The sequence below is a fragment of the Oncorhynchus tshawytscha genome, unplaced genomic scaffold, assembly GCF_018296145.1.
Source record: "Oncorhynchus tshawytscha isolate Ot180627B unplaced genomic scaffold, Otsh_v2.0 Un_contig_10255_pilon_pilon, whole genome shotgun sequence".
Lineage (NCBI taxonomy): Eukaryota > Metazoa > Chordata > Actinopteri > Salmoniformes > Salmonidae > Oncorhynchus > Oncorhynchus tshawytscha.
In genome coordinates, this window is record NW_024609557.1 from 91,606 (window position 1) to 105,263 (window position 13,658).

At 48.3% G+C, this 13,658-nt stretch overlaps 2 protein-coding genes across 14 annotated transcripts in view; both read right to left on the reverse strand.

The window, feature by feature from the left end:
* Positions 1 to 2,975: 2,975 nt before the first annotated feature.
* Positions 2,976 to 10,014, reverse strand: LOC112240394 (BTB/POZ domain-containing protein 18). The gene is made up of 7 exons (XM_042315914.1): positions 9,961 to 10,014; positions 9,401 to 9,525; positions 4,427 to 5,269; positions 4,176 to 4,267; positions 3,882 to 3,930; positions 3,519 to 3,845; positions 2,976 to 3,116 (listed from the first exon to the last, which is right to left on the reverse strand). Exons 1-7 carry the CDS (start codon positions 9,978 to 9,980, stop codon positions 3,106 to 3,108), a joined length of 1,467 nt encoding a protein of 488 aa, XP_042171848.1. The 5' UTR covers positions 9,981 to 10,014; the 3' UTR covers positions 2,976 to 3,105.
* A 1,104-nt stretch (positions 10,015 to 11,118) lies between these two features.
* Positions 11,119 to 13,658, reverse strand: part of ctnnd1 (catenin (cadherin-associated protein), delta 1) — a 54,582-nt gene continuing 52,042 nt past the window's right edge. For 11 of the 13 annotated variants that reach the window (XM_042315901.1, XM_042315908.1, XM_042315910.1 and 8 more), the window contains one exon: positions 11,119 to 13,621. In XM_042315901.1, the coding sequence (XP_042171835.1) occupies positions 13,560 to 13,621 (62 nt within the window). In that variant the 3' untranslated portion in view covers positions 11,119 to 13,559. The remainder of the gene's footprint in view (positions 13,622 to 13,658) is intronic. The other 2 variants (XM_042315906.1, XM_042315905.1) reach the window with 1 other exon arrangement.

The window sequence follows — 13,658 nt, forward strand, 5'->3', positions numbered from 1 at the left end:
AGACAGCAGTGAAAGGAGTTCTGGGAAATGTAGTCCTCTCCAGGGAGAGGCATCTGGTGGGCATGCTGGATGTTGTGGTTCAGAAGCATCAGTTTTAGAGGGGGGTAGGAAACCGGGGGTGACCGAAGGTTCCTCTTCTTGTGGAACTTCCTGATTCGTACTGGCCTGACTCGGACTCTGACTTGGAATGGCCTCTCTATTCATATGACTTGGGATGGTCCCTCCATTCACTTGACTTGGAGTAGTGTCTCCATTCACATGACTTGGAGTAGTGTCTCCATTCACTTGACTTGGAGTAGTGTCTCCATTGGTCGACAGACAATCCGCAGAGGACAGATTACAAACATGGTCTCTGTATGTCGACGGAAAGCCCGTCTGGGCAGAACCCTTCCAGAACCCTGGATCTCGGTCCTCTTCCCCTGCGTAAAGTAGAGAGGCCTGGCTCTGAGGAAGGGACTGGTGGGGAGGCCTTGGTGAAGAGCCTGAGTGGACTGGCATGATGCTGCTGCTGCCACCACATCCAACCACCAGGCTCTTGGAGTTCCGGTTCTGGAGTTCCTGGTTTTGAGAGTTCTGGAACCGGATCAGGAGTTCCTGGTGGTTCTTGGCGTTCTCAGAGGAGCACTGGACACCTGAACAATAGGAGGCCCAGTCAGAGGAGTAATCATTACAGGAGAAGTGGGGGTGAGGATGAGAGAGGGGGGTGGAGGGGTGATAGGTGGAACAGTGGTGAGGGGTCAGAGGTTGTGGGTCCAGGTAAAGGTCAGGGGTGACGGTGCAGGAGGTTGTCTTGGTGAGGAAATGGGAGGAGGTGATGGAGTGGAAGGCTTGAGAGAGAAAGACAGAGAGATAGAGGTCAGCCTGGTGGTAGCTAAGTGTGGGTGCTAATATCAATCTATTGTAATGGATGACACGTGAGATAAGTGCAAGCAATGCTGTGAGTAATTGAGGAAGGGCAAGCATTTAAAATGTACATGACTTATCATACATAGACTAAGTCAGTGTTTCTCAACTCTGGTCCTACAGTACCCCAACAGCCCAACTCTGGTCCTCCAGTACCCCCAACAGCCCAACTCTGGTCCTCCAGTACCCCCAACAGCCCAACTCTGGTCCTCCAGCCCAACTCTGGTCCTCCAGTACCCCCAACAGCCCAACTCTGGTCCTCCAGTACCCCCAACAGCCCAACTCTGGTCCTCCAGTACCCCCAACAGCCCAACTCTGGTCCTCCAGTACCCCCAACAGCCCAACTCTGGTCCTCCAACTCTGGTCCTCCATACCCCCAACAGCCCAACTCTGGTCCTCCAGTACCCCCAACAGCCCAACTCTGGTCCTCCAGTACCCCCAACAGCCCAACTCTGGTCCTCCAGTACCCCCAACAGCCCAACTCTGGTCCTCCAGTACCCCCAACAGCCCAACTCTGGTCCTCCAGTACCCCCAACAGCCCAACTCTGGTCCTCCAGTACCCCCAACAGCCCAACTCTGGTCCTCCAGTACCCCCCCCCAACAGCCCAACTCTGGTCCTCCAGTACCCCCAACAGCCCCCAACAGCCCAACTCTGGTCCTCCAGTACCCCCCCCAACAGCCCAACTCTGGTCCTCCAGTACCCCCAACAGCCCAACTCTGGTCCTCCAGTACCCCCAACAGCCCAACTCTGGTCCTCCAGTACCCCCAACAGCCCAACTCTGGTCCTCCAGTACCCCCAACAGCCCAACTCTGGTCCTCCAGTACCCCCAACAGCCCAACTCTGGTCCTCCAGTACCCCCAACAGCCCAACTCTGGTCCTCCAGTACCCCCAACAGCCCAACTCTGGTCCTCCAGTACCCCCAACAGCCCAACTCTGGTCCTCCAGTACCCCCAACAGCCCAACTCTGGTCCTCCAGTACTCCAGTACCCCCAACAGCCCAACAGCCCAACTCTGTCCTCCAGTACCCCAACAGCCCAACTCTGGTCCTCCAGTACCCCCAACAGCCCAACCCCCAACAGCCAACTCTGGTCCTACAGTACCCCCAACAGCAAACCTGCTTCTACTTGTCAACTAATCATCAAGCCCTTGACAAGTTGAATCAGGTGTTTTTGTCTGGGGCTTCAACACAATTGTGTGTTGTTGGGGGTACTGGAGGACCGGAGTTGGGCTGCTGGGGGTACTGGAGGACTGGAGTTGGGCTGCTGGGGGTACTGGAGGACTGGATTTGGGAAACACTGACCTAAGTCGCTAGAAAGCCTTACAACATAGTTAACAAGGAGCCTGGTTCAGATTCAAGGCAGCAGGTAGCCTAGGGTTAGGAGCGCTAGGCCAGTAACCGAAAGGTTGCTGGTTCAAATCCCCAAGCTGACTAGATGGAAAATCTGTTGATGTGCCCTTTAGCAAGGCACTTAAACCTAATTGCTCTGGATAAGAGCATCTGCTAAATGTAAAGATGAAGTCTTCTCAGATGTAGATACAACAGTAGAGAAAGGTGGTCAATCACATAACATGTTACAAAACATACCTGTTTCAGTTGACGACGCATCATCACTTCCTGTCGCGTAGCCATGGGAACACATGCAACGAGAAGCCGAGCCAACGGCGCTGTGCCTTGCGTGGACGGGATGATGCGAGCAGGAGCAGGCCGACGGTCTGTCGTGGCTTTGGAGATGGTGGCGTTGGTTGCAGTCCCTATCCAGAACCACAGGGGGCAGTATGTTCAACCCCATCATGATGTCTTCCAGCATCTTCTCAATCTGCTCGTCCGAATCCTCTACCTGCCGGCCAAAACAAGAGGACCACAACGGATATACGTTGTTAAACGTTTTCTGTGTTAACCTGGATCATTTTTAAATGTGTGGTTGAATTGTGTTTTTTAAATTTTAAATCGTCAAATAAATGAAGGTACCGGAGGCTGGGGCAAGGCGAGCTGTGATTCATGTGCTGGGTGTGGAGTCGGATGATGGGTGGAGCTGCAGTGTTTGAGGGAGGTTGACTGGGCAGTGGTGGTTTTGGGGGGGGGGGAGCGGGATCGGGGTGGAGGGGTGAGGAAAGTTGTGTCGAGGGGAGAGCACCGGGGGAGGGCTGGGGACTGGAGCGGGGGGAGAGGCTGGCGTGGTAGTTGTCTTGTCCTCATGCGATCATGCGTTTCCTGCCGTGACAGAATAAAAGGAGACATTTTAGAACACTTAGAGAAGATAAACCACATGGCTCCATTACATTTATATACTAACGTTTACACACCTATTCTGTCTTCAGCAGGGTTTCATCTGAACAAGGTTTCAAAAGTAATGTTTAGGAAATATATATTTGAACTGTTGTGCTGCTGTTTTGACAGCTCAGATTAACTTGAATAATGGACAGTTTATTCAGAAACCCCTCGATGGCTTCCTAACATGGTAATGGCTATTCACTGTATCAAAACTAATGGGCAAAAATGTTCTAGAGTGAAAATGTAGCCCTCAAATTAATCTCTTACTTTGCTGACTGACAACAATCAGTTAGAATGGCATTGGAAGTATTCAAACAGTTTCATAGTTACTGTGTCACTCACCTTCTTCAGAGCAGCGGGGACCAACTGCCTCCGACCAGGTGAGATGGTTCCGTCCCTCTGCTGCCTCTGACCAGGTGAGATGGTTCCGTCCCTCTGCTGCCTCTGACCAGGTGAGATGGTTCCGTCCCTCTGCTGCCTCCGACCAGGTGAGATGGTTCCGTCCCTCTGCTGCCTCCTGACCAGGTGAGATGGTGCCTCCGTCCCTCTCCTGCCTCCGACCAGGTGAGATGGTTCCGTCCCTCTCCTGCCCCTGACCAGGTGAGATGGTTCCGTCTGTCTCCTGCCCCTGACCAGGTGAGATGGTTCCGTCTGTCTCCTGCCCCTGACCAGGTGAGATGGTTCCGTCTGTCTCCTGCCCCTGACCAGGTGAGATGGTTCCGTCCGTCTCCTGCCCACTGACCAGCTCCCACAGCTGTTAGACAATCAATCAAATGTATTGATAAAGCAGTTTTTAGATCAAAAGAGTGAGAATAAGGGGTTTTACATTAACCCGGCCTGGACTCCAGACAGCAAGCAGAGGCACACATTAGCAAAGAAAAACTCAACATCCAAAATGGCACCCTATTCACTACACAGTGCACTACTTTTCACCAGGGCCCAGGTCAAAACTAGGGCACTATTTAGGGAATCGGGTGCCATTTTGGACACCCCACCTACCTGTCCCCTGGTCCTCCTCCTCAGCTTGACCTTGATGGAGATCTGAGTGTTCTCCAGCCTCTGTCCGCTCAGCCACTTCCTCCCAACCACACCTCACAATCACATCACATCTTATTTACAGTGCAGTTATACACGGCAACACACTTTACAGTACATGACACAGATACAAATAAACAACATGCTAAATATGAGATTCAGAAACTAACTAGAAACCCCAAAGGATGTGTAAAATAACTGTCATCCCTTCATACCTCTCCTCTCCAGACACTCCCCTGTTCCTCCTTCCTCTGCTCTCCCAGTGTGTGATGTCAGCTGCTGCTCCCTCTTCTTCTCCATCCTCCTCTCCGCCACAGAGCATTCTGGGACGGCACTCTCCTCCCGGGGTGTCGTGGGGTGGTCCGAATCGTCACTCTGGGTGACCATGTCACCGCTCAGGACAACAGAGGACGATGAGAGGTTTGTGACCTCCGGTTCGGAGGTCCGAGGGTGGGTTCTAAAGGGAGCTGTTCCACAGTTGACCGGTGCTTTGACGCTGGGTGGGGTGGAACTGGGGTGTGAAGTGGGGGTCATAATCTGGGGACTCAGGAAAGGGAGTGCCGTGTGAGTTGTGTGCTGCTGGCCTTCACTGCTGCTCTGGACTAGTAGGAGGGGTGTAGGGAGAGCATCAGGGAGAGGACTGAGGAAAGTCATGTAAATACCTCCATTACAGTCCACAGTCTGTGTCCCCATCTCCACCAATGCCCCCACCTGTGTCTCTCCTCCCTCCGTCTGCACCCCCACATCTCTGAGACTGCACCTCCTCTCCTCCTCCCCCTCTCCCTCCCTCCCCCGGTCCTTCCACCCCTCCACCAAGCGGCCTATGCCCAGCTTACAGGCAGCGGCCATAACCTCTTCTTGTTCCATGGTGCCCTCTCCCTCCAGCTCTCCGGAGTACAGGAGATCCACCAGCTTCAGCAGGGTCTGGGCCTTCACAGCCTGGAGCTTGAGTGGCCATCTCTGCCCAGCCGGGAGGGGGGATGACTGGTTGGACAGGGCATTGGACAGGTAGGGGCTCAGGGCAGCCAGGATGCAGCTGTGGGCCGGGACTGACAATCCTGTGGGAAGAGAGAAATGTGACATCATTAGCTACATGTATAATGCAGGTTAGGAAATGTGATGAAGGCGTGAAATAAGGGCATGTGGTGTGAAATAAGGGCATGTGGAAGGAGAGGAAGAATGGCAGTTGGATTTGATTGATCCATTTATTTACTATCCTCAATCTAAACCTCATTAGGTCTCCCTAACTTACATCAATCATTTGGTTACTTTACATCCATTCATTACTGTCCCTCCCTCCCTCCCCCTCTCAACATCAGTCTATAGCAGGGTATCACAGTAGAGGCTGGTGGGAGGAGCTATAGGAGGACAGGCTAATTTTAATGACTGGAATGGACTTCAATGTGGTTTCCATGTGTCTGACACCGTTCCATTGATTCCAGAGTATGTGAGAGGAGCGGGCCCAATGTGACTGGAAGGTGGAGCGAGGGGCCCAATGTGACTGGAAGGTGGAGCGAGGGGCCCAATGTGACTGGAAGGTGGAGCGAGGGGCCCAATGTGACTGGAAGGTGGAGCGAGGGGCCCAATGTGACTGGAAGGTGGAGCGAGGGGCCCAATGTGACTGGAAGGTGGAGCGAGGGGCCCAATGTGACTGGAAGGTGGAGCGAGGGGCCCAATGTGACTGGAAGGGGGTGACTGGAAGCGAGGGGCCCAATGTGACTGGAAGGTGGAGCGAGGGGGCCCAATGTGACTGGAAGGTGGAGCGAGGGGCCCAATGTGACTGGAAGGTGGAGCGAGGGGCCCAATGTGACTGGAAGGTGGAGCTGGAAGGTGGGCCCAATGTGACTGGAAGGTGGAGCGAGGGGCCCAATGTGACTGGAAGGTGGAGGAGTGGGCCCAATGTGACTGGAAGGTGGAGCGAGGGGCCCAATGTGACTGGAAGGTGGAGCGAGGGGCCCAATGTGACTGGAAGGTGGAGCGAGATTCCCAAAGGCTGGAGGGTTGGCCTTCTCGCCCGCTCCACTTTCTCTCCAGTAGTGCTCACTTCACCAGCTCAGGGCGTGCCCGGCCCAGCATGCATCTGTAGTCTACTGGTGTGCTGCTATAGCCCCTTGCTTTAGCTACTGTCATGAAGTTCTCTAAATATTGTCATAAAGAAACTGATAAAACACACAGGTGCCAAATCAAGGTGACTTATAAAGATGAGGACCAAGAGCAAGAGAGGGAGAGGGATGACGTTCTGTCCACAACTAAAGAATCATTGTGGAATCTGAAAAGACACATATCCCGAAAGCATGATGGTGTACTTACTATGTGCACATGCTAACAGAAAGTGGGTATCTAATTAAGTGTGTCACTGTAGTGAAGTATTTATAAACTACAAATCACTGTTGGTAAAGGGCTTGTAAGTAAGCATTTCACGGTAAGGTCTACACTTGTATTCAGCGCAAGTGACAAATAAAGTTTGATTTGACATCTCTTAAAGGTTTAGTTCATTTTCGTTCTATTATCTACACAATAGGCCATAACTGATTTTGGCCAAACAGGCCTGGCATATTCCCACGTTCAAAGAACTTTCCATTTTGATTGCGTTATTTTGTCTATAAACCTTTAGGCCTACCTATAGAAAAATGTAGAAAACAACCCTGCCCAGCCTGGCAAGAGTGGCCAAACGGGTGTTTATCATCCCCAGTGGCTCTGCAAGTGTGGAGAGGATGTTCTCCACTGCTGGTCTGCTTTCCAGGCACCATCACATGGGCCTGAAGCCACCATCACATGGGCCTGAAGCCACCATCACATGGGCCTGAAGCCACCATCACATGGGCCTGAAGCCACCATCACATGGGCCTGAAGCCACCATCACATGGGCCTGAAGCCACCATCACATGGGCCTGAAGCCACCATCACATGGGCCTGAAGCCACCATCACATGGGCCTGAAGCCACCATCACATGGGCCTGAAGCCACCATCACTGGGCCTGAAGCCACCATCACATGGGCCTGAAGCCACCATCACATGGGCCTTCACCATCACATGGGCCTGAAGCCACCATCACATGGGCCTGAAGCCACCATCACACATGGGCCTGAAGCCACCATCACATGGGCCTGAAGCCACCATCACATGGGCCTGAAGCCACCATCACATGGGCCTGAAGCCACCATCACATGGGCCTGAAGCCATCACATGGGCCTGAAGCCACCATCACATGGGCCTGAAGTCACATGGGCCTGAAGCCACCATCACATGGGCCTGAAGTCACCATCACATGGGCCTGAAGTCACCATCACATGGGCCTAGTCACCATCACATGGGCCTGAAGCTTCACAATGTATCACATGGGCCTGAAATAATAACATAGCCTCATTCATTCATCACATGGGCCTGAAGCCACAGACATGGCCAAACTCAACATTTTCAAAAGGCTCTAATAAGTCATTTATCATTTCATTTGTATTTAATTCTCAGTAATTCACAGCCGATATGCACAATTTATAGACTATAATTATTTAATACAACAAAATGTTGTTTAAATTCTTTATGTCCGTACCAGCCTATTGTGTCACACTCGCAAATGCTTCACAATGTATTTCTATGTAGGCTATTGACTTGAAATAATAATATAGCCTCATTCATTTATTTTCGTTCCTTCTTAGGCTCCCGGTCTGACTCCTGACCTATTTAGAGTGTTTATATGACATGCAGCCTATTAGAAATGTAATCATCCTATTTAGAGTGTTTATATGACATGTAGCCTATTAGAAATGTAATCATCCTATTTAGAGTGTTTATATGACATGTAGCCTATTAGAAATGTAATCATCCTATTTAGAGTGTTTATATGACATGTAGCCTATTAGAAATGTAATCATCCTATTTAGAGTGTTTATATGACATGCAGCCTATTAGAAATGTAATCATCCTATTTAGAGTGTTTATATGACATGTAGCCTATTAGAAATGTTTATTCAACGACTTTTCATTTAAATCCATATGGTTTGGTTTCAATTGGTAAAAACCAATAGGTAGGTCCAGGTAGTCACAGCAATAGATGGATGTTGGTAAAACCAATAGGTAGGTCCAGGTAGTCACAGCAATAGATGGATGTTGGAGCACTGGAGCACTGAGCAACATGAGAGATGAGCAGTAGGAAAGGACATGGAGCACTGGAGCGCTGAGCAACATGAGAGATGAGCAGTAGGAAAGGACATGGAGCACTGGAGCGCTGAGCAACATGAGAGATGAGCAGTAGGAAAGGACATGGAGCACTGGAGCGCTGAGCAACATGAGAGATGAGCAGTAGGAAAGGACATGGAGCACTGGAGCGCTGAGCAACATGAGAGATGAGCAGTAGGAAAGGACATGGAGCACTGGAGCGCTGAGCAACATGAGAGATGAGCAGTAGGAAAACATGGAGCACTGGAGCGCTGAGCAACATGAGAGATGAGCAGTAGGAAAGGACATGGAGCACTGAGCAACATGAGAGATGAGCAGTAGGAAAGGACATGGAGCACTGGAGCGCTGAGCAACATGAGAGATGAGCAGTAGGAAAGGACATGGAGCACTGAGCAACATGAGAGATGAGCAGTAGGAAAGGACATGGAGCACTGAGCAACATGAGAGATGAGCAGTAGGAAAGGACATGGAGCGCTGAGCAACATGAGAGATGAGCAGTAGGAAAGGACATGGAGCGCTGAGCAACATGAGAGATGAGCAGTAGGAAAGGACATGGAGCACTGAGCAACATGAGAGATGAGCAGTAGGAAAGGACATGGAGCGCTGAGCAACATGAGAGATGAGCAGGATTTCCAACCTCTCATCTCTGCTCATATGCTCTGATTGATTCCATTCCCCCCCTCTCTCTCCTCCCTCAGTCTGTAGTAGGGTATCACAGTAGACTGTAGTCTCTCCATCACTCCCCTCCTCCCTCACCATCAGTCTGTAACAGGTTATCACAGTAGACTGCAGTCTCTCCATCACTCCCCTCCTCCCTCACCATCAGTCTGTAACAGGTTATCACAGTAGACTGCAGTCTCTCCATCACTCCCCTCCTCCCTCACCATCAGTCTGTAACAGGTTATCACAGTAGACTGCAGTCTCTCCATCACTCCCCTCCTCCCTCACCATCAGTCTGTAACAGGTTATCACAGTAGACTGCAGTCTCTCCATCACTCCCCTCCTCCCTCACCATCAGTCTGTAACAGGGTATCACAGTAGAGACTGTTGTGTTTCTGTCTCTGTAGTTCCTCCAGGAGCCTCAACTCAAAGCCAGGCAGACGGTACCTCCACATCCTCCTCTTCTTGGCCTCCACCCTGAGAGGGAGGGGGTATTGGGTAGAATGGAGAGGGGGGAATAGAGTGGTAGAGGAGACAGAGGAAACATGGATGTGGGGAGAAGGGGGGAGGCAGTGGGTAGCACAGAGAGAGGGATAGAGTTGTGGGGTTTAGAGGATAGAAAGGGATGTAGGGGAAAATGGATGTGGGGAGAAGGGGGGAGGCAGTGGGTAGCACAGAGAGAGGGATAGAGTTGTGGGGTTTAGAGGATAGAAAGGGATGTAGGGGAAAATGGGGGAGAGATTTAAATGACTGCAGATCGATCTGACGGTATACAGCATTTGACGAAGTGAAACAATGGTAAAACCGGATTTTCATTCAATGTCTCAAAATGTCGTGCTTGGAGAAGACTGGGCTGAAAAGACAAGGTGTGAAGTTGGTTGTGAGATGCTACGGGCAGCAACAATGTCATACTTGTTTGGACCAGACAGCATCAGATAGATGGCCTGCACGTAGAGAGACAGAGGGGCGCTGTTTCGCTCGCTCGGATGCTTTCTCCTGTGATATCCATTCAGCCTCTTGCGAATTGAAGGAAAATTATGAAACACAGAAATACGAAAATGTTAAAATTTTTCTTGGGTAATCCTGGCTTCCCTTGGCCTCCATAAATACACACCACCGGGGTGAGTGGCTAGTACTTTACATTTGGTACTCTTTTGTCATGTATTAGTTAACACATTCGTTTCATGACTAGTATAAAAGAAGTTCAGCTATTCGTATCACTTGTTAGTCAGTGCTTTTGCTAGAAAAGACCGCTTGTTCCGTTGGAACGCCATGCAATTCAAAGCGTGTTGTGGGCGACCTCCACTTAAAAGACACACTGACAATAGGCCTACAATCAAAAACACAAATGTTAATGTGTTGCATTAGTGCACATTCATTTCGTTCTCAAACAACTGCAAGTGTGGTACAGCTTTCTATGTCATTAGTTTAATATGTATACTCTTCAGCACACTCCGGGGAACTAGAAACGAATAAAGTCTGGTGACGTTAGCTCAATGTGTTAGCTGGACGGCTAGCTAATGCACATGCTTACCTTTTCGATGCCAGTCAGGGCTTTTTCTTTTCTAGTGACTTGCTTTCTCAAAAATCAGAATATCGCCAACCAATTTGTTTCAAATAGTTAATGTTGACATATTCCCACAACGTGGTCAAATTCACGGACTGACGTCACACTTCAGAAAGGAGTTCTCTTCAACGTCAAAATCGCGAGGGGCGATCGTGCGTGTTCATGCGTAGTTAACGTGGGAAAAGCCAAGCCTGCACATTCGAATCATGGGGTCATTTCGGCTCGTCGTTGATAATCAGCGGAAGAGCCACTTGATCTGATCAAGAGCAAACCTGTTGAAATCTTCAGTTCAATGTTGAAAAGTATTCTGTTGACTTTAGCCAATCAGAGGCGTGCGTTACTTCACCCGTTGATTTCAGCGTCTCAACACTGCATGACACCGTATGATTGATGTGTGTTTATGAAGAGTACAACTGTACAGGGAGAACTACTAACATTTACTGCAACACATGCATTTCTCAAATCACACACAGAGCTAGAGAGAAAAAAAGTCAAGGCCAGTATTGAAAAAAGCACTTTTTATTTTATTTATTATAAACAGTATTGCTTGTTACATATTCCATTCATGAGAGAAATGTGCAACATTAAGAGCCAAGGCATAGAAGAAGAGATTAAGGTTTTCATCCAGAATCACATTTTAGATCAGCGGTCCAATAATAAACTGTTGACAGAAATTGAGAGTTGGACTGTCTCCTAAATGTCCCCCTGTCCCCTATATAGTTAACTACTTTCACCCAGAGCCATATCAGGCCATTTAGTAGTGTACTAGATTGGGAATAGCGAACCATTTGGAATGCAAAATTGATTTTACATTGTGTTTTGCTTGTTTTCTCTTTAATTAAAATATATAAACCAAACATGTTTCTCAATTCAAAAATAAACCTGATTGCATATGCGTTCACCCACAATACCTGCAAGACGAATAAACCCAAATCATAAAATATAAAAACAATACATAAAACCAGTAAAATTAACAAATATTTATCTTCTATATATAGTTAAATTTGCTTTTAATTTTATTTATTTTTTAAATAGCAATTAGAATCAAAATCAGGTCTATGCACTTATACAAATCTTGCTAATTTAATTTTATGCTCCTCCCCTCTTTAGTCCCACTTTCCCATTGGATTCCACTCCCACATCATTTCCTGTATCAGTTCTAGATCATCTCATTCTAGGACTATATCTGGTTACAAGGCAACTCATTTACATTTTTCTGAGACTGACCATTTGTAGTGTTGGATTGGCATGAAAATAATCAAAGGAACCAAGAAACGCTTTTACCCCTAGTGCTTTAATCTACTGAGAAAATATCTACATCTTACTCTGCACTGAGAATAATAATGTTGTCTACGGTACTAAAGGAACTCAGTCTGGGGGGAAACAACCAGCTAAATGTGTCCTCTCCCCTCTTAGTGTTCTGTGGTCTCCAGGGACACCAGCCAGTCCAGCAGGGTAGATGGACACCCAGGCGTAGGTTCAGTAGGCTGGAACACTCCAGTCTGACGTGGAACGTATGGCACTAGAATGGTTCTCTCTGTTCCATATGCAGAGCATCAATCATATCAACTCTATACATTCCATTGTGTTATTATGCGGAACACACACAAACTGTTCTATACATTCCATTTGGATTCAATGTTCTGGAATGTTGCTGCTAGTGAATGATACCCCCAGGGAAAACCCCCATCCCACCTTAAAAACACCACCGAACGAGGCACTCCAGTTAGCCATGAGCCACACAGACGTACTTGAAGGCGATCACATATTTACACATTCATATATATAGAGATTTGCAGATTGAAAGAAATGCAGTCACTGGATCAACAATCAAATCTGTGGTTTCTCCCATAGCTTCAGGAGAACCATTAGAACCAGAGCGAGTTGAGAAAAGGGGTATAACAATGACGCTAAAGAGCCACACAGATAGAAATGTATTGAATAGAGCCGAAACGGTTCACTGGTCTATTATACATGGGTGAAAATCATAGAAATATAATCTGCAGAACAGACGATCAAGAATGTTCTGTGACGCAAGACCCATGTGTAAAATGTTAAAGTGGTCGTCAAGCTACTTACTTTCCCACAACACTGCCCAATGGCACACCAGTGCCTGTCTGACATCACCCAATGATGTCATATACACTAGAACATCACAACAGATGGCTCTGAGAAGAGAAGTAGTGTTCAGAAATACTCTGTAGTAGAAAGTTACTGCAATAGTGGTGTGTAGTTTGGCACGTGTTCATCACTGTAGTCAGAACCACAACTCAGCAATCACACCTCAAACAAAGACCAAAGCAACACCGGCGGTAGATCAACAAACATTGATTCTTTGTTGGGAAACAGAAGTTTAGTGGTAATTAGTTATCACAAGAAGAAAAAAAACCTTGACTGGAAATCTTCACAATCACTTGTAGAAATGCAGTTTGAACCATTCCAGTAAAAAAAGGGGTTTGTCAGTTTAAGTTCAGTTACAGTTTGAATCCCATTCCAACAGTTCCCTTTTGATTAGCTTTGTTACTGTGGTGGTGAACATTCCCAGTTCCCAGATGAAGTCACAACTGTCCCTATTGTGGTGGGAGGAGTTAGTGTAGTGTTGGGGGTTAGTGTGTCACTGTGGTGGGAGGAGTTACTAAATTAGAAGTGGTCTTATGTCATAGTAGTGTCGACAGGTAGAAGAGGGATGTCAGGAGTCCATAGTGTTCCTTTAGTGGCTAAAAGTCACAGTCTAAATAGAGGAATGAGGGAGAGCTAGGGAGGTGAGGAAGGCTGAAGGTCATGCAAGTGGCTTATGTCACAGACCCCGAGAGAGATAAGAGGGAAAGAAGATTAAGAAATTGAGAGGAGAGAGGAAAAAGAGAGAAAGGAAAGAGAAAAAGACACAGAAGGAGAGAGTCCAGTTCTAGTGGAGTCAGTGGTCCCTCAGTGAGTGTCCAGAGGTTCAGCAGGGGCAGTAGGCCGGTAGAGGCTGCTCTCTTCTAGTGATGCACACTATCAGTTTCTCTGTGGGAAGACCAGGACAGAGAGACAGAGAGAAAGA